This window comes from Gossypium hirsutum, chromosome A10, assembly GCF_007990345.1.
Source record: "Gossypium hirsutum isolate 1008001.06 chromosome A10, Gossypium_hirsutum_v2.1, whole genome shotgun sequence".
Lineage (NCBI taxonomy): Eukaryota > Viridiplantae > Streptophyta > Magnoliopsida > Malvales > Malvaceae > Gossypium > Gossypium hirsutum.
Window position 1 is genome coordinate 3,461,102 of NC_053433.1, and position 21,761 is coordinate 3,482,862.

The following is a 21,761-nucleotide window of genomic DNA, read 5'->3' on the forward strand; positions in this document are numbered from 1 at the left end:
AAAATAATAAAAATCCACCCTTACCAAACTTCATAATAGCTCCTAGTGAGAAAAGAAAAAGGATATTTCTTGAGAAGAACCAAGTGCTTATGCTTTATTGATTTCTTTTATAAGAAAAAGAAACCATTGATCAGCATGTACCCATCATTTCATGCATCTAGTAGTGGAATTCACTCTTTTCTTTTACCTTTTGGAAAAAAGAAATCTCTTTTTCTTAGATTTGTTATAATCTTACAAAAGAAAACAAAGAAAAGTAAAATTCTAGATTTTCAAACCCTAAGTCAGAAAGTTTAAGCTTTTTTATCATATCTATATTTTATATGTACGTTTCCATTAGAACCAAAACTTTATCTCTTTATGCTCTAATTCTCCATCACTTTTGACATTTTTGTTAGCAAACCTACCAAGGATTAGGACCCATATTTTGAACAATTTCTTTATTCCCCCCCTCCCCAATTTTTTATTTATTATCTTGAATATTTGATTACGTGGAGTAATGATGTGGACAAAAAGCTGATCATCATCTTTTCCACGCCACCTACTTTGTTCTTGTCCTTGACGGCTACTTCCTTCACATGGTCCTTTCTTTTTCCTTGTCAATTCCTAGCACTTTTCCCACTTTTTCCTCGTCATATATTTTATATAAACCACTCTGGAAAACACCCTTTCACCCCAACCCCAAGAAACTACTCTCCTTTCTCTAAATGGTTATGGCTGGCCAAGAAGCTGATGGTCAAGGAATCAAGCTATTTGGGAAAACAATTACGTTGCATGGAAGACAAGTAGTAAAAGAAGAGCAAAACAAAGAAGATCATCATCATCATCATCCAACGGTATCCAAGAGGCCAGATAAGATCATACCATGTCCTAGATGCAAGAGCATGGAGACTAAATTTTGTTACTTCAATAACTACAACGTTAACCAGCCCAGACATTTCTGTAAAGGTTGTCAGAGGTATTGGACGGCAGGTGGGGCACTTAGGAACGTTCCGGTTGGGGCTGGTCGTCGGAAAGTTAAGCCACCGGGTCGTGATCTTGGTGGGTTCTCGGAAGGGTGTTTGTATGATGATGGGTCTAGTGGGCTGGTACAACAGTTTGAGTTGGAAGGGATTGTGTTAGATGAGTGGCATGTAGCGGCATCGAATGGTGGTTTCCGGCAAGTGTTTCCGATGAAACGGAGGCGGATAAGTTGCTCAGGTGGTCAACCTTATTGATCTTAAATAGTAGAATTTCATAATTATTACTTTAGGTTTTCATTTCATTTTTGTTTTGCCTGCAAATGTTTCAACAATGATTAAAAATTGTATGGATTGTAGACTAATGTAAATATACAGCTGGCCTTTGATTAATCAGTATTCTAATATCAATTATATCGTTAGGTACTTAAAAATGTGCAAAACCCAATAAATACGTTTGATAGCTAACTCAATAATAAATTATACTGTTGAGGGAAAAAATTATATAAAATAATAACATCTGTATCTTTTTTTCAATAAATCATTGTCACATCAGCAACCAATTAAATTAGTTGAGATATTAAACTACTCAATTGATGAATTAGACTAGCTTTAGCTCTATTAAGATTTTTATTTTCATTTTCCATCGTCCGATTACTTATAAGGCCTTAGTATTCAGAGTTATGTGTTGTTAATTAGGGTTTATGTGAGTATCATATGTCATGTGGGTAGTTCAAAATTAACATTCTAAAAAGAGGATTTATTTAATAAAAAATTTGAGAAGATGATATTCTTCTATGATTTTGATGTAACAAAGGTCTATAGTTTTACTTAAGGGAATAGTGATATCTTAAATGGAAGGAATTTATGTAGGAAACATGGATTAAATTTGTAAAAATTAAAAAAGATAATTATATATTCATGTAGTAAATTCAATTCAATTCAGGCTCATCACATGTCTTGAAGAATCATTTAATTATATATGCACTGAATCATGATATTTTTAAAGTGCCAAATGGTTCTTGACTTTGAGTGATTTCATGTCATATTTAGCAGCAGAGCTCAATTTTTAATGGCTTCTCAAAATAGAAAAAGATGAAACTCAGGCTTAAGTCCAGAAAATGACATCACCACTCACTAAAACTATCACTATCTCAACTAACTTAATTGGTGATGATTGCTAAAAAGATTAATTGAGTCAAAAGCACATAATTAAGCTTATTTATTGCAATTTCAAATTCATATATCATCACTAGATATCTGGTTTGAATGGCCAGGGAAAATATTAAAAGCCTTAATATAGATATAAAAGATTTATTAGAAAGATGTGAAGGGAACAACATGATATCAATGTAACAAGAACACAACAATAATTTAGACATAGAAAGCTAGTTTATTGTAGATGAAAAAATATTTCATCAAAGCTACAAAAGATTTGATTTTAGAGGTCTTATTTTATATTTCAAGGCTCAATGTTTTTCCTTCAAGAATAATGGATAGTGGTAGCACCTTTCGTAGCTAGTCGTTCCTAGATTCAACTACATTGTTTTATCTGCACTTTCATGGTACCAAACAAATATAGGAAAGCAATGAAAATAATTTTTTGTAAAACATTTTATAATTTAAACAAGTAAATCCGAAATATATATAATTTAACCATAAAAAATCCTTGAATTATTTTATTTTATTATAAAATATTTTTTTGATAAATTATTGTATAGTATTAATTAAGAATATATATATGTATGATAGTTTTTAATCTCATTTATGAGATTACAAAAATTAAATAAAAACTATTTTATTTATATCAAAAGTAAACTATTTTACAAATGAAAGTCGGTTTATATTAAAATTTTAAATTCTGATTAAAATTTATAAGTGAAAAATATTTATTTAAATGCAAATTTAAAATGAAAAATCAAAAGAAATGGAACAAAATCACAAATTAAATGTAAAAAAAAAAACTCCAAAGTGGAGCTAACATGTCAGCACACGATGGAACCATAGAGTCATTAAGAAGTTTCCAGTAATTAACAAAAATAGGGGGGAAATCGAATGTAACAAAGACCAAAATCAAAATCAAAATACCAAAAAAAAATTAGTTTTCAATATTTATATTTGTTGTTAATTTGATCATTTTTTTGAGTTAAACTTAATTATTAACTTTTTCAAAAAGAGTCGGTCATTATTTTAATGAAAATGCTGACTAAAACAATAATTTTAATGAGGTTAGAGTAAAAACTGTGCAGCAATCTACATGCGTTTCATAATAAAAATGCTATAAGTTATTATATTTAAAAATTTAATGACTAAATTTATTATTATGTAAATTTAAAATACATAAATGAAATTGTGAAAATGAATGGACAACATATTAAAAAATATAATATTAATAAAATTTAAAAGGAGTATATTTTTCACACATTAAAATAAAAAATATCTATTTAGTTGATAAATATTTTTAGAGTTTGAACCATATATTTTACGAAAAAAAATACTGATTGAGTTTGTAAAGGAATAATTAAATTTATTCCTTCCTTTTATTAAACTTGCTTACTACATCGCTACGTCTCTCTTGCTCTTTCTATCTCTTTTTCGAGTTGGCTTGTGATCTTTCTTTAATGGTTATTTTCTTGAATTTTCTTATAAATGTTCTAACAATTTACAAACTAATTAATTAACCCAAGAAAATATTTGGGTTGGTTTTCTCTTTTCTTTTCTTTTTGATCGAAAGGAAACTGGTATATATATACGTACGAGGGGATCATTGAAGAAGCAAAAAATGGAGGTTAGATACTGGTGATGGATCATCAATGGAGAGGGATGAAGCAGCTGATAAAGAAGAAGATAAAAACAAGAACATTGGCAGTAACAAGAAGAAGAAGAAGAAGAAGAAGACATCTGCTGACGATCAAAAAGTGCCATTTTACAAGCTTTTTTAATTTGCAGATAGATTGTATATGTTCTTGGTAACAGTAGGAACCATTGCCGCTATTGCTAATGGCTTAACTCAGCCCTTCATGACGCTCATTTTCGGTCAAATGATCTGTTGCGGAAAGGATCGATTCGAGAACTCCGATATGACTACAAGTAAATTGACCGGAACGAAAAATAAAGTGAACACAAGGATTTACGTGGTTCGGCTTTAATGCCTACGTCCACGGGCAGAGGTGAAAAGAAATTTCACTATAACAAGATGAAGATTACAAGTGTTTTACACTCAAGACACAACCCGAGAACCTCACAACTCTCAACCCCTATAGAAAACCCGAAAGCTAAAATCCTAGCTTTCAAAGAACAAGCTTTGCTCTCTCTTGGTTTGGGATGATCAATATGGCTAATGAACCTCTCTATTTATAAGAGAGTTCAAGGACATAATTGTCCAAAACTTTGGCAAAGATTTGTGGTTGAAAATGGACACCAACAACCATCCACTAATCCACTACCACCAACAACCCACTACCAACAACAACAATCCACTACCAATTTTAAGCCATTTCTTAACAAATCTCCACCTTGGCTTGAAATTTACCAAGCTGAACATCATAGTGAATTCCTCGAACTGGATCACCTCTTCCAAACGCCTCTCTGGCGCTAATCAATCCCGAATACCTATCAAGTCCAAGCAATGCTTGAACTTATATGCAGGGATCACCTTAGTTAACATATCTGCAGGATTCTTCTCGGTAGCAACCTTGCTGATAACAATGTCACCTTGCGTAACATGTTCCCGAACAAAATGATATCTGACATCAATGTGTTTGGTCCGTTCATGAAACATCTGATTTTTAGTCAGATGTATGGCACTCTGGCTATCGCAAAATACAACAGTGAAATCCTGTTGTAAACCCAAACTGCTTACTAGACCTTTCATCCACAATGCTTCTTTCACTGCTTCTGCTAACGCCATATATTCCGCCTCAGTCGTAGATAAGGCTACGGTAGACTGTAACACAGCTTTCCAACTAATGGCTCCTCCAGAATAAGTGAAAACATAACCCGTCAGAGATCTTCTTTTGTCCAGATCTCCAGCATAATCAGAGTCCACATAGCCCGTGACACTGCTAGTGCAGTCACTCTGATCATATACCAAGCATAAATCTGCAGAACCTCTCAAGTACCTGAGAATCCATTTCACGGCCTGCCAGTGTTCCTTGCCAGGACAACTCATGTATCTGCTGACCACACTAACTGCATGTGAAATGTCTGGACGAGTGCAAACCATTGCATACATCACGCTTCCAACTGCACTCGAGTATGGAATGTGAGACATTTGCTGCTTTTCTTCATCAGATTGTGGTGACAACTCTGCAGAGAGTTTGAAATGTGGTGCCAACGGAGTACTCACAGTTTTCGCTTTATCCATGCCGAAGCGTTGAAGAACCTTTTCAATGTAGTTCTTCTGCGACACACGAAGCTTGCCCGCCTTGCGATCTCTGTGAATATCCATGCCCAAAATTTTCTTGGCAGCACCCAGATCCTTCATCTCGAACTCACCACTCAACTGCGACTTTAACTTGTTGATTTCCGACATGTTTTTGGAAGCAATTAACATGTCATCAACATACAGCAACAAATAAATGTGCGAACCATCTGAGAGCTTCCGATGATAGACACAAGCATCATAGTCACATCTTGTGTAACCATGCTGAATCATGAAGCTATCAAACCGCTTGTACCACTGCCTTGGGGATTGTTTCAATCCATATAAAGACTTCTTTAATAGACAGACATGGTCTTCTTTACCAGGAACTGTAAAACCCTCTGGTTGACGCATGTAGATTGTTTCCTCGAGCTCACCATGCAAGAACGCCGTTTTTACGTCAAGCTGCTCAAGTTCTAGATCAGACTTGGCCACCATGGCAAGTAATACACGAATGGAAGAATGCTTTACGACTGGGGAGAAAACTTCATTGTAGTCAATCCCCTCTTTCTGAGTGAAGCCTTTAGCAACCAATCGTGCCTTGAATCTAGTTGCTTCAACCCCTAGGATGCCTTCCTTTTTCTTGAAGACCCATTTGCAACCAACTATCTTCTGGTTACTTGGCGGCTTAACCAACTCCCAAGTATGGTTCTTGTGAAGAGATTCTATCTCCTCACTCATAGCAATTGCCCACTGTGCCGACTCATCACACGTGACAGCCTCATTATAACTGGAAGGTTCTATACCAATGGACTCCGCCACACTGAGCGCGAAAGACACCAGATTAGCGTAACGCGGATTTGGTTTGATTTGTCTCTTCGTTCTTCCAGTGGCAATGCTATATGGTTTTTCTTGAGGTGACTCATCTTCATCGGAATCTTGCACCTCAACTTGATCATCCTGGACTGAAGTACCTTCCGTAGGAATTGGAGCGTCCACCTGACACTCCACCTGCTTCTCAACACCGTGATCTCCCATTCTATCTGACTCCTCCTTTTCCCGGGAATTTGTGGTGGATCGAAGCATGGATGACTCATCAAAAGTCACATCTCTGCTGATGATGAACTTGGACGAAACCGGATCAGGACACCACAACCTGTATCCTTTCACCCCTTGGCCGTATCCAAGAAATATGCATTTCTTCGCCCTCGGTTTGAGTTTTCCCTCATTTACATGAGCATACGCAGGGCAGCCAAACACTCTTAAACCAGAGTAATCAGCAGGAGAACCAGACCATACTTCCTCAGGAGTCTTCAGCTCAATAGCTGTTGACGGAGATCTGTTAACCAAATAACAAGCAGTATTAACAGCTTCAGCCCAAAATTCTTCACCGAGCCCAGCATTTGATCGCATGCAACGAGCTCGCTCCAAGAGAGTTCTATTCATGCGTTCTGCAACTCCATTTTGTTGTGGTGTTCGACGAACAGTGCGGTGTCTCACTATTCCTTCATTTTTGCAGAACTCATTGAATTCACCTGAGCAAAACTCCAAGCCATTATCCGTCCGGAATCGCTTGATCTTCTTTCCTGTTTGATTTTCGATCAAAGCTTTAAATTGCTTGAAGTTGATGAGAACCTCATACTTGCTCTTCAGAAAATACACCCAAACCTTTCTCGAGTAATCATCGATAAAGGTAAGCAGATATCTGTAACCACCTTTAGAAATTGTCGGAGAAGGCCCCCAAAGGTCAGAATGGAAGTAATCCACTGTGCCTTTTGTCTTGTGAATCCCAGTGCTGAACTTTACCCGAGTCTGCTTACCGAAGACGCAGTGCTCACAGAAATTCAACTTTCCTGTACACTGCCCAGACAATAATCCTCGTTTGCTTAGCACCGATAAGCCTCTCTCGCTCATATGCCCGAGCCGCATATGCCATAACTTCGTGGTGTCAGAATCTAGATCATCTGATGATGACACTCCCGCAACACCTGTAACCGAGGAACCATCGAGGAAGTAAAGGCCCCGCTCCAAATTACCACGTATCACAGTCAAAGCACCCGAGAATACCTTGAGAACTCCACCTTCAGCAGAGTACCGAAAGCCTTTCTTGTCCAACGTACTCAAAGAGATCAAATTTTTCTTCATTTCTGGAATGTGCCGAACATCAGTTAGAGTTCTAACAATACCGTCAAACATCTTTATACGAACTGTGCCAATCCCCATGACTTGACATGCGTGGTCATTTCCCATTAGTACTGAACCAGAATGCTTCTCGTATGTTGAGAATGCATCTTTCGAAGTACTTATATGAAATGTAGCTCCCGTATCAAGAATCCATCTCCCACCAGCGTAAGAGTCGGATACTGCAAGAACGATCTCGGCATCACTTGAAGAATCTGCATCAGCTACATTTGCACGATCATTTTGTTGCTCCTGTGATTCTGATTTCTCCTTCCTTTTCGGACAATCTACCTTCATGTGCCCGTACTTCTTACAGTAGTAGCACTGTATTCTCTTCTTGGACTGCGATCTAGGATGGCTTTTACTTGAACTTCCACCCTTTGCCTTGGATCTTCCTCGAGCAACCAAGCCTTCGCCTTCATTGTTTTCGACCACCTTACCAGTGATTTTCTTCCTCAACTCACTGGAACTTAAGGCATTTTTCACCTCCTCTAGAGTCAGGTCATCACGACCGTACATCATTGTATCAACAAAATTCTCATACGAGGGAGGCAAAGAACACAAAACAATTATTGCTTGGTCCTCATCATCGATTTTGTTATCGATATTATTCAAATCCATGATAATGGAATTGAATTTATCCAGGTGCTGGGAAACAGGTGTACCTTCCTCCATCTTCAGGGCATAGAGTCTTTGCTTGAGGTAGAGCCGGTTCGTCAATGACTTCGTCATGTACTTGCTCTCTAACCGGAGCCACAAACCGGACGCGGTTTTCTCATCCGCTACTTCTCGTAGCACTTCATCTCCTAGACATAGCAGAATAGCACTATGTGCTCTTTCTAGCATGTCATCCTTTTGCTCTTCCGAAAGCGTGCTTGGTAATTTATCTTTACCAGACAATGCTTTTAGCAATCCTTGTTGAACCAGCACTGCCCGCATCTTGATGCGCCATAAACTGAAACTATTTTTCCCGGTAAATTTCTCGACATCATACTTAGTCGATGAAACACTTGTAGCCATAATTTGGAACCTTTGAATGAATGATAATATTTTCTTCCTGATGTGAAAGATCAGACAAAGCTGCAGTCACAGGGCAATTCAGAAAATATTATCACTCCTTCAACTACGCTCTGATACCAATTTGTTGCGGAAAGGATCGATTCGAGAACTCCGATATGACTACAAGTAAATTGACCGGAACGAAAAATAAAGTGAACACAAGGATTTACGTGGTTCGGCTTTAATGCCTACGTCCACGGGCAGAGGTGAAAAGAAATTTCACTATAACAAGATGAAGATTACAAGTGTTTTACACTCAAGACACAACCCGAGAACCTCACAACTCTCAACCCCTATAGAAAACCCGAAAGCTAAAATCCTAGCTTTCAAAGAACAAGCTTTGCTCTCTCTTGGTTTGGGATGATCAATATGGCTAATGAACCTCTCTATTTATAAGAGAGTTCAAGGACATAATTGTCCAAAACTTTGGCAAAGATTTGTGGTTGAAAATGGACACCAACAACCATCCACTAATCCACTACCACCAACAACCCACTACCAACAACAACAATCCACTACCAATTTTAAGCCATTTCTTAACATGATCAATTCTTTCTCCGGCGCAGTTCAATCCGGTGTCGTTAAAGCAGTCTCAAAGGTTAAAAACACTACTTTCTTTCTTTCTTTGTTTCTTTCTTTTGCAGTTATTTTCGTCAAAATGACTCTTGCTATAGCCATTCGTTGCTTTTGCACGCCTGAAGGTTAAAAACCAATGTTTTCATCGATGGCGTCGATTTGAGAGAGTTGCAGCTTCAATGGATACGGGGGAAAATCGGGCTTGTCAGCAAAGAACCTATATTTTTTGCAACAACTATCAGGGAAAACATTGCATATGGAAAGGACAATGCCACTAATGAAGAGATAGAGCAGCAATTGAGATGGCTAATGCTGCTAAACTCATTGACAAGTTGCCCAAGGTAACATAACATGATTTTGTTTTCCGATCGAAAATTTTCGAGCGACTATGCTAAGGATTGCTGTTTGGCTAACAGGAGCTTGACACCATGGTGGGGGAGCATGGAACTCAACTTTCAGGTGGGCAAAAGAGACGAATAGCTATAGCAAGAGCCATTTTGACGAAAATAACTCCAAAAGAAAGAAGGTTGTGTTTTCAACCTTTGAGACTGCTTTAACGACACCGGATTGATCTGCACCGGAGAAAGAATTGATCATTTGACCGAAAATGAGCGTCATGAAGGGCTGAGTTAAGCCATTAGCAATAGCGGCGATGGTTCCTACTGTTACCAAGAACATATATAATCTATCTGCAAATGGAAAGAGCTTGTAAAATGGCACTTTTTGATCGTCAGCAAATGTCTTCTTTTTCTTGTTACTAGCCATTGTTCTTGTTTTTATCTTCTTCTTTATCAGCTGCTTCATCCCTCTTCATTGAATATTTGCTTGTAGAGTATGCGTGATCGTATAGGGAAAATCAATGGAATTCGGATATTCTAACAAATTCCATGTCATATTTGTATGACTAAAATTATCAGCCTCTTTTTTCATTAATTGTCTAAGCTAACTTAAGCTTAAGATATTTATCTTTTTTAACTTAATCACTACTATATTTGTAGTTAATACACTGGAAAAACAACGAAAGATAATAAGATGAACAACTCTAATACAATCAGGTTTAGACACGTATTCAGATTGACCCCGTAATTAAGGCGCGAAAATATTTTCCCTCTCTTTTCCAACGCATACCCTAACCAAAATCTCTCACCTTTTTTGCAACCGTCCAACTGGGATAAATCTTTCGTTTGCTTCGTTAAATTAAAGCCAATTTCATTCGGTTTTTGTTCATTTTCAGTATAACAAAGCAGTTCAATCGATCAAGAAACAAAAAATCCATCTTTGAAACAAAAGGAATTTGAATTTAAAGCAATGGGTATCTCTTCTACTTTAATGGGAAGCTCCGTGGTGATCAACGTCCCATCGCCGCCATCTTCTTCTTCTTCGTCGTCGGGTGCCCATCGGACGGTGGAGAACGACGGTGAGGATCGAGTTGGTAGGGAGGTGGAGGCTAGACTTTCGGATAGGAATCGTCTGCGGCGGAGATTAGGGCAAGAGGTACCTCGATTGATCCTTGACAATGTAGAGAACGACAAGATGTTAATGTCTTTGAACCGTGGGATTGAAGAACTTAACAAAGGTGAAAATCAATTGAATCTCGAAATCGAAGAGCTGGAACGGAAGGTCGTGATGTTAATGCTTGCGAAAGGGTTAAAAGGAGATAAGTTGGATAAATCTGGCGAAGGAAAAGGGGTTGAAGTTTTGAAAGCGGTGAAATTGAATGATAAATGGAAAGATTTAGGGATTGGAACTGAAGAACACGAGAAATGTGGAAAAGGTAAGGTGTTAAAGACTGATCCCGATAGACAGAAAATGAATCCAAGAAAACTAATTCCAAATAAGAAAGAAATTGCCCAGGAGAAAGGGAATGTAGTTGGTGAGGCTGTAAATGTGAACGATGATGGTGATAAAGAGGAGAAGAAATTGAGTAAAGAAATTGAGCTATTGGAAGCAATGTTAGAGAGAGGCAGTTATGGGTTAACGGATTTGCAGGTGATGATGGAACAGGTTAAAGCCATGAAAGGGTCGGAGAAGATGGTGAATGAGATAGAGGTGAAGATGACTGAGTTGGAGACCGAGTTATGGGAACTGAAGAACGCCATTGTTGAGTTAAAAGGCAAGAAGAGCAAGGAATTGATGGGTAGGGTTAAAAAGGAAGAAGATAAGGAAGTGAAACGTGAGGAACAAGAACAAGTACAACAAGAAGATGATGATGATGATGATGATGATGAGAGTAATACAAGTAAGATCAATTGGGGTTCAGTAATTTCAGCAGTGGGAGCAGCCGCCGTTGCTACGGCCGCTGTGTTTTTCATGGGAGGAAGGGTGGTGGTTAAATCAGAGAAGAGGAACAAGCGCCAAAATATTTAGAGCTTCTTTCATAGTATGTTTAGGAGTGAATTAGGGTTCTAAATATTGAATTTATTCGTTTGTAAATAGGAGCTAAATTTTAATTCATTTCATTCCAAATTTATTTTCAATCCAGAATTTCTTTTAGGGTTCATCCTTATTTGTTTACCATGCATTTAGCAGCGTAAAACTAGAGAATTAAGTTTTGAAGCAGGCAAAGTGCTACGTAAAATAAGCTAATAACTTTGGTTACTAAAATAAGCTAATCAACTTCAAAAAAATTATAAAATACCATTAACTTATTTAAAATTTTTTATTTAAGTTATTGGACTTTTAAAATTACTATTTGCACCGCCTTCGTCAATTGAAAGCTCTCATTTTTTTTTCTTTTACAGTCTAGTTTTTTCATGAAACAACTTTAAACGTCACAAATCTGAGAATCAAAATCTAAATAATTTTCTTTTTCGATTTTCGACACTGATAAACAAATGGGCTTAGATCTAAGGTATGTTTTTTTAATTGTCGATGAGTATTAATCCACCGTACTAGTCGTCAAATTGTAACTTGGATCTCGCTAGCCAAATTCCAAAAAAAAACTTAAAACTCAGTGGTTTAAATTTTTTTAATAATTTAGTAACCATTTTATAACTTTTTGAAATTAGTAATCAAAACATAAATTTACTAATAGTCTAGTAACCTTAAATGCAGTTTACCCTAAATAAAATTAATAGAGTTTTTTTTTACCCTAAACAAAATTAATGTGAATGATGGAAATGCTTTTTTTTTAATTTTATTTTTCATCTTATTTAACTCTGAAGTTTAATGAAAATTGTTTTTTACCCTAAACAAAATTAATGTGAATGTTGGAAATGCCTTTTTTTTTTCATCTTATTTAACTCAGTGAAGTTTAATGAAAATTTCTCCTTTTTTTTCATCCTTTCATTTTAAGTTTAATAGTTATTCTTTTATCGCTAATTAAACGATTAAAATTTTTAACAATATTAATGTGACAACTCACATCATAATTACTTCACACTTGCTGCACTTCAATCTTAATTTATGTTAAGACACCATCCATTACATGCATAAATATATATATATAAATATATGCCCATTATATGTAAATTAACCTGTATCTTATCACATCAACACTATTTTATAATCACCTTACAACATCATAGGTATCATTACATTGGTCTCACTAGGACATCTTTATATACACTTTTAAAAATTCTCTCTAGATTTTTCTCTTTTATCTTTTTCTTCCCTTTTTTTCGCATATCTCACTAGAGAAGCACCAAGCTTCCTCACCATAATTTGACCAGCTATATCCTCGACTCTTCATCCTCTCCTATTTAGGGTGGATAGACAAACTCAGCCATTGACCAAACCCCAACATTAACAATACTATTATTTAAAATTTTGATTAAGTTAGTATAATGAGTTAACTGGATATTAACTCAATTGAAAAATGATTAAAAATTATTATTTTATAAAAATAAGTTTTATTAAATTACTAAGAACTTTTACATTTAGATTTTCAATATTAACTATCAGATCAACTTGAATCTAACATATATTCTTCTTCTTACTAACGAGTACTGATACACTATACAAATCGTCGAATCATTACTTGAAACTCACTAGCTAATTTTTTTTAAAAAAAATTAATAGTCCAGTGACTTAAATAAAAATTTTTGAATAGTTCCATGACTTAGAATGAAAACTTTCAAATAATTTAGTAATTATTTTGTAGTTTTTTAAAGTTAAAATATCAAAACATAAATTTAGTAATAGTTTAATAACTTTAGATGTACTTTACCCTAAACAAAATCAATAGAGTTTTTTTTTAACAAATATTTTAATGTCTAATATTTCCACTAAAATCAAAATTAAATTACATTTTTAATTTATTTTTAATTCATAAAACTCTAACTCAAAAATTTAATTAAAAAAAAGGACTCCAAATCGAATTCAATTCGCCTCCAAAATTCTACAATAACGTTCTAAGGGGAACCCACACAGTCGTGATGACTAAGGACTAAACTGCTTCTATTCTATTTTAATGTGATAGCTTGGCCTATTAGAGAGGCTATAAATGAATAAGTTTGAAGAAATGGATCCAACTTTCAAAGTAATGGAGCCGACAGCTACTGTAAATTTGACCTTACGAGTTCTAATATTTTCTTCCATTTTTTGTATAACAATGGGATAAATCAAACATGATTCACCCGGCGATAATGGCCAACAGACTGTCATTTTCTGTTCCGATCTTGTTGACAACCTTATTATGTATGACTGTAACATGCTTTAACGAAGATCAAACTGTTCTTCTCCAATTCAAAGCCCATATTGCTTCTAATCCTCTAAATGTTTGGCCATACAACTGGTCCTCCGCAACCTCCGTTTGCCACTGGACTGGCATTTCTTGCGGCATTAATGGCCGAACGGCCTTGAATCTTCCCAACATGAACCTGTACGGCACTATCCTTCCATCCTTGGGTAAGCTCTCGTTGTTGTCGGCTCTCAACGTGAGTGGGAACAGTTTCCATGGCCATTTGCCATCTGAATTGGCCAACTTGCAACTTTTGGAGCTCATGGATTTGAGCCACAATGAGCTTAGTGGTGGAATCCCTCCATGGTTTGGCAACCTAACCAAGCTTCAGTAGTCTCTACGGAAACAATTTTACAGGTAGTATCTCCTCGTATCTTTTCAACATGATAAACTTGGAAACAATGGATTTCAGCCATAATTTTCTTCAAGGAAGCTTACCCATGAGATTGGTAAGCTTCCAAAGTTGAAGGTTGGAGAGAGATATTACCGTAAATGAGTTGTTTCTAAGGACCAAGAAAATTAATGAAATAAATTTCATAAATTAGATTGAAAATTATAGATAAAGTGTAAGTAGATTTTTACTTAATTATTATTTGTTTAGTCACTTGATTGATATTTGATTATTTTCGTGTTTTATTCTTTAGTTGTTAATTTAGATAGTATATTTTTATTTTAATGAATGATTTGAATTGTTAGGTTAGATAATAGAAATGTGATAATTTTTAGTAATTGTAGTTTTCAAAAGAACAATATTTGTGTTCATCATAATTATACTATTAATTGATAGGTACACTTGCCTTAATTAAATTTAGTGTACATCAATATTTATTATATGTAATGTAAACCTCAATCGTAATACATCCACACTATTTTATAGCCACCTTACATCATTACACTAGTTTCACGAAGACCTCTTTATATACACTACTAAAGGCTCTCTCTAGTTGTTCCTCTCCATCTTTCTCTTATCTTTTTTTGCGGGAAAACCCATCTCACTAGAGAAGCATCAAGCTTCTTCACCATAATCTGTCCACTCACATCCTTGGATATAGGGTGAATTGACTAACTCAGCCGTCAACCAAACCTCAACATCTAATAATCCTATTATTTAAATTTTTGATTGAGTTAGTATAATAAGTTAATTGAATATAAATTAAGTTAAAAAATAATTAAAAAGTTATTATTTTATAAAATAAGTTTTATTGGATTGCTTAGAACTCTTACACTTGGACCTACAACACTAATTATCAAATTGATTTAGATCTAAAGTATGTTCTTCTACTTATCGATGGGTATTGATCTACCATCCAGGTTATCAAATATTTACTTGTAGCTTACTAGCTGAACTTTAAAAAAAGAACATCAACAATATAGTGTCTTAAATAAAAAATTTCGAATAGTTTTATGACTTAGAATGAGAACTTTTGAATAGTTTAGTAATTATTTTGTAACTTTTCAAAGTTGAGTGACCAAAACGTAAACTTACTAATAGTTTAGTGATACAAAATCAATAGAATTTTTTTACAAAGTCAAATACTCAACTTTTTTTTCCAAAAATAATCCAAATAAATTAATTATTTACGAAAATGACCTACTTGAAAATTCATGTATGAAAATGACACGTTTTGAATAGTGAACCTTGGTGTCGCCGTTACCATTAGCGACATTATCCTTCGTAATGGGCCAATCATTAGCTTATTTTTAAAATAAATAAAAACTAAATCAAAAATATTAACGCTGTAAAGTTTTTATTTATTTATTTTTTATTCATAAAACAGGAACTCAAAGCTTAATTATGGAAGCCAATTCACCTCTAAAACTCTACAATAACGTTGTAGGGTATAGGCCACAGTTGTGATACTAAGACTGCTTCAAAGCTCGGGCTATTAGATCGATTAATTCATTTTTGAGTTTTGCTTGTATTTAATTTATTAAAAAATTCAAAAATGTGTCATGTCCATTCAACTAAATAAACTCAACGATTATAAAACCATGAATAAAACATTTTTTTATGAATATAATTAAATTAAAAATGTCTCATGTTCAACTGTAAACCCAACTGAGCTGTTAAAGCAATGAATTAAAAAATGAATGTAGTTTCAAAGTTTCAACCTGTTAAAGCAATGAATTAAAAAATGAATGGAGTTTCAAAGTTTCAAACTTCTCTTTCAATGTGAAGGAGCCGACTGCTACTGTAAATTTGACCTTACGAGTTCTTATATATTCTTCCATTTTTTTGTATGACAATGTGTTGAAGCTGATCTCCATGCAGCTGGTATGAAACAAGTGCAGCTGGAAGCTGGCCATGCAAGCTCATGACAAGCATGTAGCAACCTTGGTTTTGTGTTGCTGTTGGATTTGAACTAAAATTTTGTTCATTTTGAAGTCTGGTTTACTATAAGCTTTTTGATTGATGTAATTTGATGTTGATTGAGCTGTTAACCAGCTTTGTGTTAATGTACAAGTTAAGTTTTTGTTATTTGAAAAGCTTAGTGGAAGTAGGTATATGTTTAGGTAGAAATGTAACTTGTAAGTTTTCTTTTATTCTGGTATATGTAATGGCAACATGCTAATGGTGATGTATGAATGAAATACACTTCATTTTTCATCAATACTCTCAACTGATTCCATTACTTCTTCTTCTGTTTTCTTCCTTCTTCTTTTCTTTTGCTCGATTCCTTCTTGTTTGTTCAGCAAGCATCGTGACTTGCTGCTTAAGCCAAGCTAGACCAGCTGCTCCCTTGCTCGTTAACACCAACAATTGGTATCTAGAGCTCTTGTCTTTGAGGACCTGTTCTGCTTGATTCAAAAACTTGAATGGCTTCTGCTAGCTTCTCTCCAACAGCACCACCAGTCTTCACTGGTGAAGGATTTCATATCTGGGTGGTCAAGATGAAGACATACCTCCAAGCATTTGACTTGTGGGAAGTTGTTAACACAGACATTGAGCCAGCTCCACTGAGGGCCAACCCCACTGTGGCTCAGATTCGTCAGCATGCAGATGAGAGGACTAAGAGGCACAAGGCTATGTCCTGTATTCAAAATTCTGTTTCTGATGTGATCTTTACTAGGATTATGACGTGTGACACCCCAAAACAGGCTTGGGACAAGCTTAAGGAGGAGTTCCAAGGCACTGAGTGAACAAGGCAGCAGCAGCTACTCAACTTGAGAAGGGATTTCGAGAATCTGAAAATGAAAGAGGAGGAAACTGTTAAGCAATATTCTGACAGGATAATGGCTGTTGTAAATAGCATAAGGCTCATTGGTGAGCAATTTGATGAAGTAAGGATTGTTGAGAAGGTTCTCTCTACCCTACCAGAGAGATATGAAGCAAAGATATCCTCCTTAGAGGACTCGAGAGACTTGACAAGGATCTCCCTGACTGAGCTTATCAATGCTCTTTATGCTCAGGAGTAAAGAAGAGCCAGCAGGATCGAGGAGCACCAGGAGGGTGCATTTCATGTAACACCCCTTAGCCGAGACCGTTGCCGGAGTCGAGCATAAGGCACTACTAAACTTATTTGAGCACTTAACCAAATTTAGATAATTTATATCATACTTTTCAGACAAGCTGTCCAACTGCGTCATAGTTGCTAAATAATTCATATCTCGAGTTATAAAACTCGAAACCCAAATCCGTAAATTTTCCCCGAATTTATACTCATATATCTACTAACCAATTGTTTTTTATAATTTTTGGTTGGTCCAATTAGTACAGTTTATTAGTTAAATCCTTCCCTGTTTCAGGGTTTGGCTACTTTGACCCATGTGCACTACGAACCAAATTTCTCTCTGTACAAAATTCAAATAACCATGCCGTTTGTTTCTCTTAAAAATAGACCCAATTAGGAATCCATACATATACAGTATGACTCATAATTATTTTTTTTGTAATTTTTAATGATTTTCTAAAATCAGAACAGGGGAACTCGAAGTCATTCAGACTCTGTCTCACCACAATTTAAATATCTCATAACATAAAATCCAATTGCATGCACCGTTTCCTCTATATGAAACTAGACTCATTAGGCTTTAATCTCATTTTTTTTCTAGCCCTTAACTCAATTTCCACAATTTATGGTGAATTTTCAAAGTCAAACTACTGCTACTTACCAAAAACTGTTTTAGTACAAATATTGTTAACTAGTTCATAACATCTTTACTTCAATTCATTCAAACTCTATACATGCCATATAAATCTTTAAACATAAAACAAAAACTACCAGAATTGATCTGAATAGTGTGCCCTGTTGTGTTGATCCGATCTACCCACTTCACTTCAAGTCAATCTACATAAAAATATTAAACACACACAAGTAAGCTTATTGAAGCTTAGTAAGCTCATAGGCATATAAACACAAATCATATCAAATATCGTACACAATCTTATATCTATTAGTTTAACTATTTCATCCTCCAAATCACAATTTCATTAATAACTCATTGGAATAATTTCCATATGGCTACTCACAATTTAACTCCCTTAGGCCCATTTCTCATTTACTTCATTGTCAATTTAAGGAACAATAAGGGAATTGAGTGCTTCATTATCACATTGCCATAGTAAACTATGGACTTTCACATTGTTACGCATCACACACCGAAGCCATAGCCTTGCCATGGTCTTACACGGTTCACATATCATACTGAAGCCATATCCCAGACATGGTCTTATACGGAATCACATTATCACATTATACCGATGCCATAGCCTAGCTATGGTCTTATACGGAGTCATATTATCACATTGCACCGATGCCATAGCCAAGCTATGGTCTTAAACGGGCACACTTATCACATATTTTTCGTCAATTCATCAGGGTCACAGAATAGAAGCACTCAAATCCATTGTTCCTACTAATTTGTACTTTTAGTTACACATTATTCATTAGTTAATGCAAATTGATAGTATTCATCAACAATAAAATACTTTAACAATCATAAGATTTTCATATCAAAACATTGAACTTTGCCATATGAACTTACCTGGACTAATTTGCAAAAGTCGTAGAAATTCATGGACTATTCTTGAATTTTCTCCTTTCCACGATTTAGTTCGTTTTCTTGATCTATAATTATAAAATCATTCCTTCATTAGCATCCATTTCAATTCTATTTCACCTCACAATTTATGCTGTTTAAATTTCGAAATTTCACTTTTACCCCAAAATTTACAGTTTTCACAATTTAGTCCCTGCTCAATTCACCCATCAATTGAACTAATTTTTCTCAATTAACACTTTATTTTATTATTATAAACTATTTCAAAACCTTTTATATTCTTAATTTCAACAGAAACCTTCAATTCACAACTTTTTCACAATTAGGTCCTAAATATCATTTCCTATCAAAATCACTTAATAAAACCACCTTAATATGAAATTAGAACTTAAATTTCATAATAATTCATCATAAAATTCTCTTATCCATCCAGGGTAACTTCTAATTTCACCCATAAAATCTAAAAATAATGAATTCTACAAGTGGACCTAATTGTAAAAGTCATAAAAACATAAAAATTATCAAGAAAAGTAAGAATTAAACTCACATGATGTAAAAATATGAAAAACCAGCTTTCTCCAGACCTTCTATGGCGTTTTGGCTGAGAAAATATGAAGAAATGTCTAGATTTTTCAATTACATCATTATTTAACTATTAACTTTTATGCTATTTCCAATTTTGCCCCTTGTTCACATTGTTTTCTTGCTTATTTCATACCCAAACCGTCCAGCCATTAACCTTTGGGTCTAATTGCTCTTTAAATCCATCTTTTTAAATACTTAAGCTATTTACTCACAATTTAACAAATTTTGCGCTATTTTTAATTTAGTCCTTTTTAATTAATTAGCCATCCAAACGTTAAAATTTTTTAACGAAACTTTAATACTAACTCAATGACACTCCATAAATATTTATAAAAATATTTATACCTCAATTTTCAACTTTGAGGTCTCGATACCTCATTTTTGACCCGTTTGACCTAATAAATTCTTTTAATTCACTAATTTCACCATTTCACAAATTCTTCTAAATTATTACTTGACTCATAAATATTAAATTACTATCTTGTTCAATCTTATTTGTCGAATTTAGTGATCTCAAATCACCATTTCCGACACCACTGAAAATTAGGCCGTTACAACTCTCCCCCCTTTAAAAATTTCGTCCTCGAAATTTGTTACCTGAAAACAGATTTGGATACTGTGATCTCATTGACTCTTCTGTTTCCCAGGTTGCCTCCTCCAATCCATGTCGATGCCATAACACTTTTACTAACGGTACTCGTTTATTCCGTAGTTCTTTAACTTCCTGAGCTAATATTTTCACTGGTTCCTCCGAATAAGTCATATCTGATTGTAGCTCTATCTCAGTATGAGGAATCACATGTGAAGGGTCTGATCTATATCGTCTCAACATAGATACATGAAATACATTATGGATCTTCTCAAGTTCTGGAGGCAAGGCCAATCTATAAGCTACCGGACCGATCCTCTCAATGATTTCGTATGGTCCGATATATCGTGGACTAAGCTTTCCTTTTCTACCAAACCGTAAAACTTTCTTCCACGGAGAAACTTTCAAGAACACACGATCACCCACATTGAACTCTATATCTCTTCTTTTCAAATCTGCATACGACTTTTGACGATCGGAAGCAGCTTTCAAACTTTCCCGAATAATCTGAACTTTCTCTTCAGTTTCTCGAATTAAATCCACTCCGACTAATTTCGATTCACTTAATTCTGACCAATACAACGGGGTTCTACACTTCCTTCCATACAGAGCTTCAAACGGTGCCATTTTGATACTAGCTTGATAACTGTTATTATAAGCAAATTCAGCTAAAGGTAAGTACATTTCCCAGCTGCCACTGAACTCGAGTATACAACACCTTAACATATCTTCCAAAATCTGAATCACTCGCTCTGATTGTCCATCTGTCTAAGGGTGAAAAGCTGTACTAAATTTTATCTTAGTACCTAAAGCTTCCTGTAGTTTATTCCAAAATCTCGAAGTAAACCTCGGATCTCGATCAGAAATAATTGATGTCGGCACCCCATGTAATCTCACAATTTCTGACACATATAATTCCGCTAACTTATCAAGTGAAAAATCTGTTCTGACCGGAATAAAATGCGCTGATTTAGTGAATCTGTCTACTATCACCCAAATCGAATCTTTTTTCTTCGGAGTCACTGGCAATCCAGATACAAAATCCATCGTCACATGTTCCCACTTTCATTCTGGAATCATTATGGGTTGTAACAAACCTGTAGGCACTTGATGTTCAGCTTTTACCTGTTGACAGATTAAACATTTGCCACAAATTCACAAATTTCCCGTTTCATACCAGGCCACCAATACTTTTTCTTCAAATCACAATACATCTTCGTACTACCCGGATGAATCGAGTACATACTACTATGAGCCTCTGATAAGATATCCTTCTTCAATTCTAGATTATTCGGGACACAAATTCTATTACGATGGTATAACATACCACTATTATCAATAGAGTAATCTAAGTTCAAATTATCCCGAACCATTTGTCGTTTCAACACCAACTTCGGATCTTCATCTTGCAATTCCCGAATTCGTTGAAAGAATACTGGTTTTGTCTTTAATTCAGCTAATATAGAACTATTTTCATTAACAGACAAATGAGCATTTAACGCCCAAAGAGCAAATAATGATGATTTCCGGCTAAGTGCATCTGCCACTATATTTGCCTTACCCGGATGATAATCAATGATAAGATCGTAATCTTTCAACAGCTCTAACCATCGCCTCTGTCTCAAATTCAGCTCTTTCTGTGACATTAAATATTTCAAACTTTTATGGCCTGTATACAGATAACATTTCTCTCCATATAGGTAGTGTCTCCAAATTTTTAAAGCAAATACTATGGCAGCTAATTCAAGATCATGTGTAGGGTAGTTCCTC

At 35.2% G+C, this 21,761-nt stretch overlaps 2 protein-coding genes across 2 annotated transcripts; both read left to right on the forward strand.

Moving 5' to 3' along the window:
- The first annotated feature begins 94 nt into the window (after window positions 1-94).
- Window positions 95-1,349, forward strand: LOC107935894 (dof zinc finger protein DOF1.5). The gene has a single exon (XM_016868520.2). It carries the CDS (start codon window positions 705-707, stop codon window positions 1,212-1,214), a length of 510 nt encoding a protein of 169 aa, XP_016724009.2. The 5' UTR covers window positions 95-704; the 3' UTR covers window positions 1,215-1,349.
- A 12,372-nt stretch (window positions 1,350-13,721) lies between these two features.
- Window positions 13,722-14,150, forward strand: LOC107935898 (leucine-rich repeat protein 1-like). The gene has a single exon (XM_016868523.2). It carries the CDS (start codon window positions 13,722-13,724, stop codon window positions 14,148-14,150), a length of 429 nt encoding a protein of 142 aa, XP_016724012.1.
- Window positions 14,151-21,761: the final 7,611 nt, after the last annotated feature.

Coding starts and splice junctions, on each gene's coding strand:
- LOC107935894 (XM_016868520.2), top strand. CDS start 705: ATGGTTATGGCTGGCCAAGAAGCTGATGGTCAAGGAATCAAGCTATTT.
- LOC107935898 (XM_016868523.2), top strand. CDS start 13,722: ATGGCCAACAGACTGTCATTTTCTGTTCCGATCTTGTTGACAACCTTA.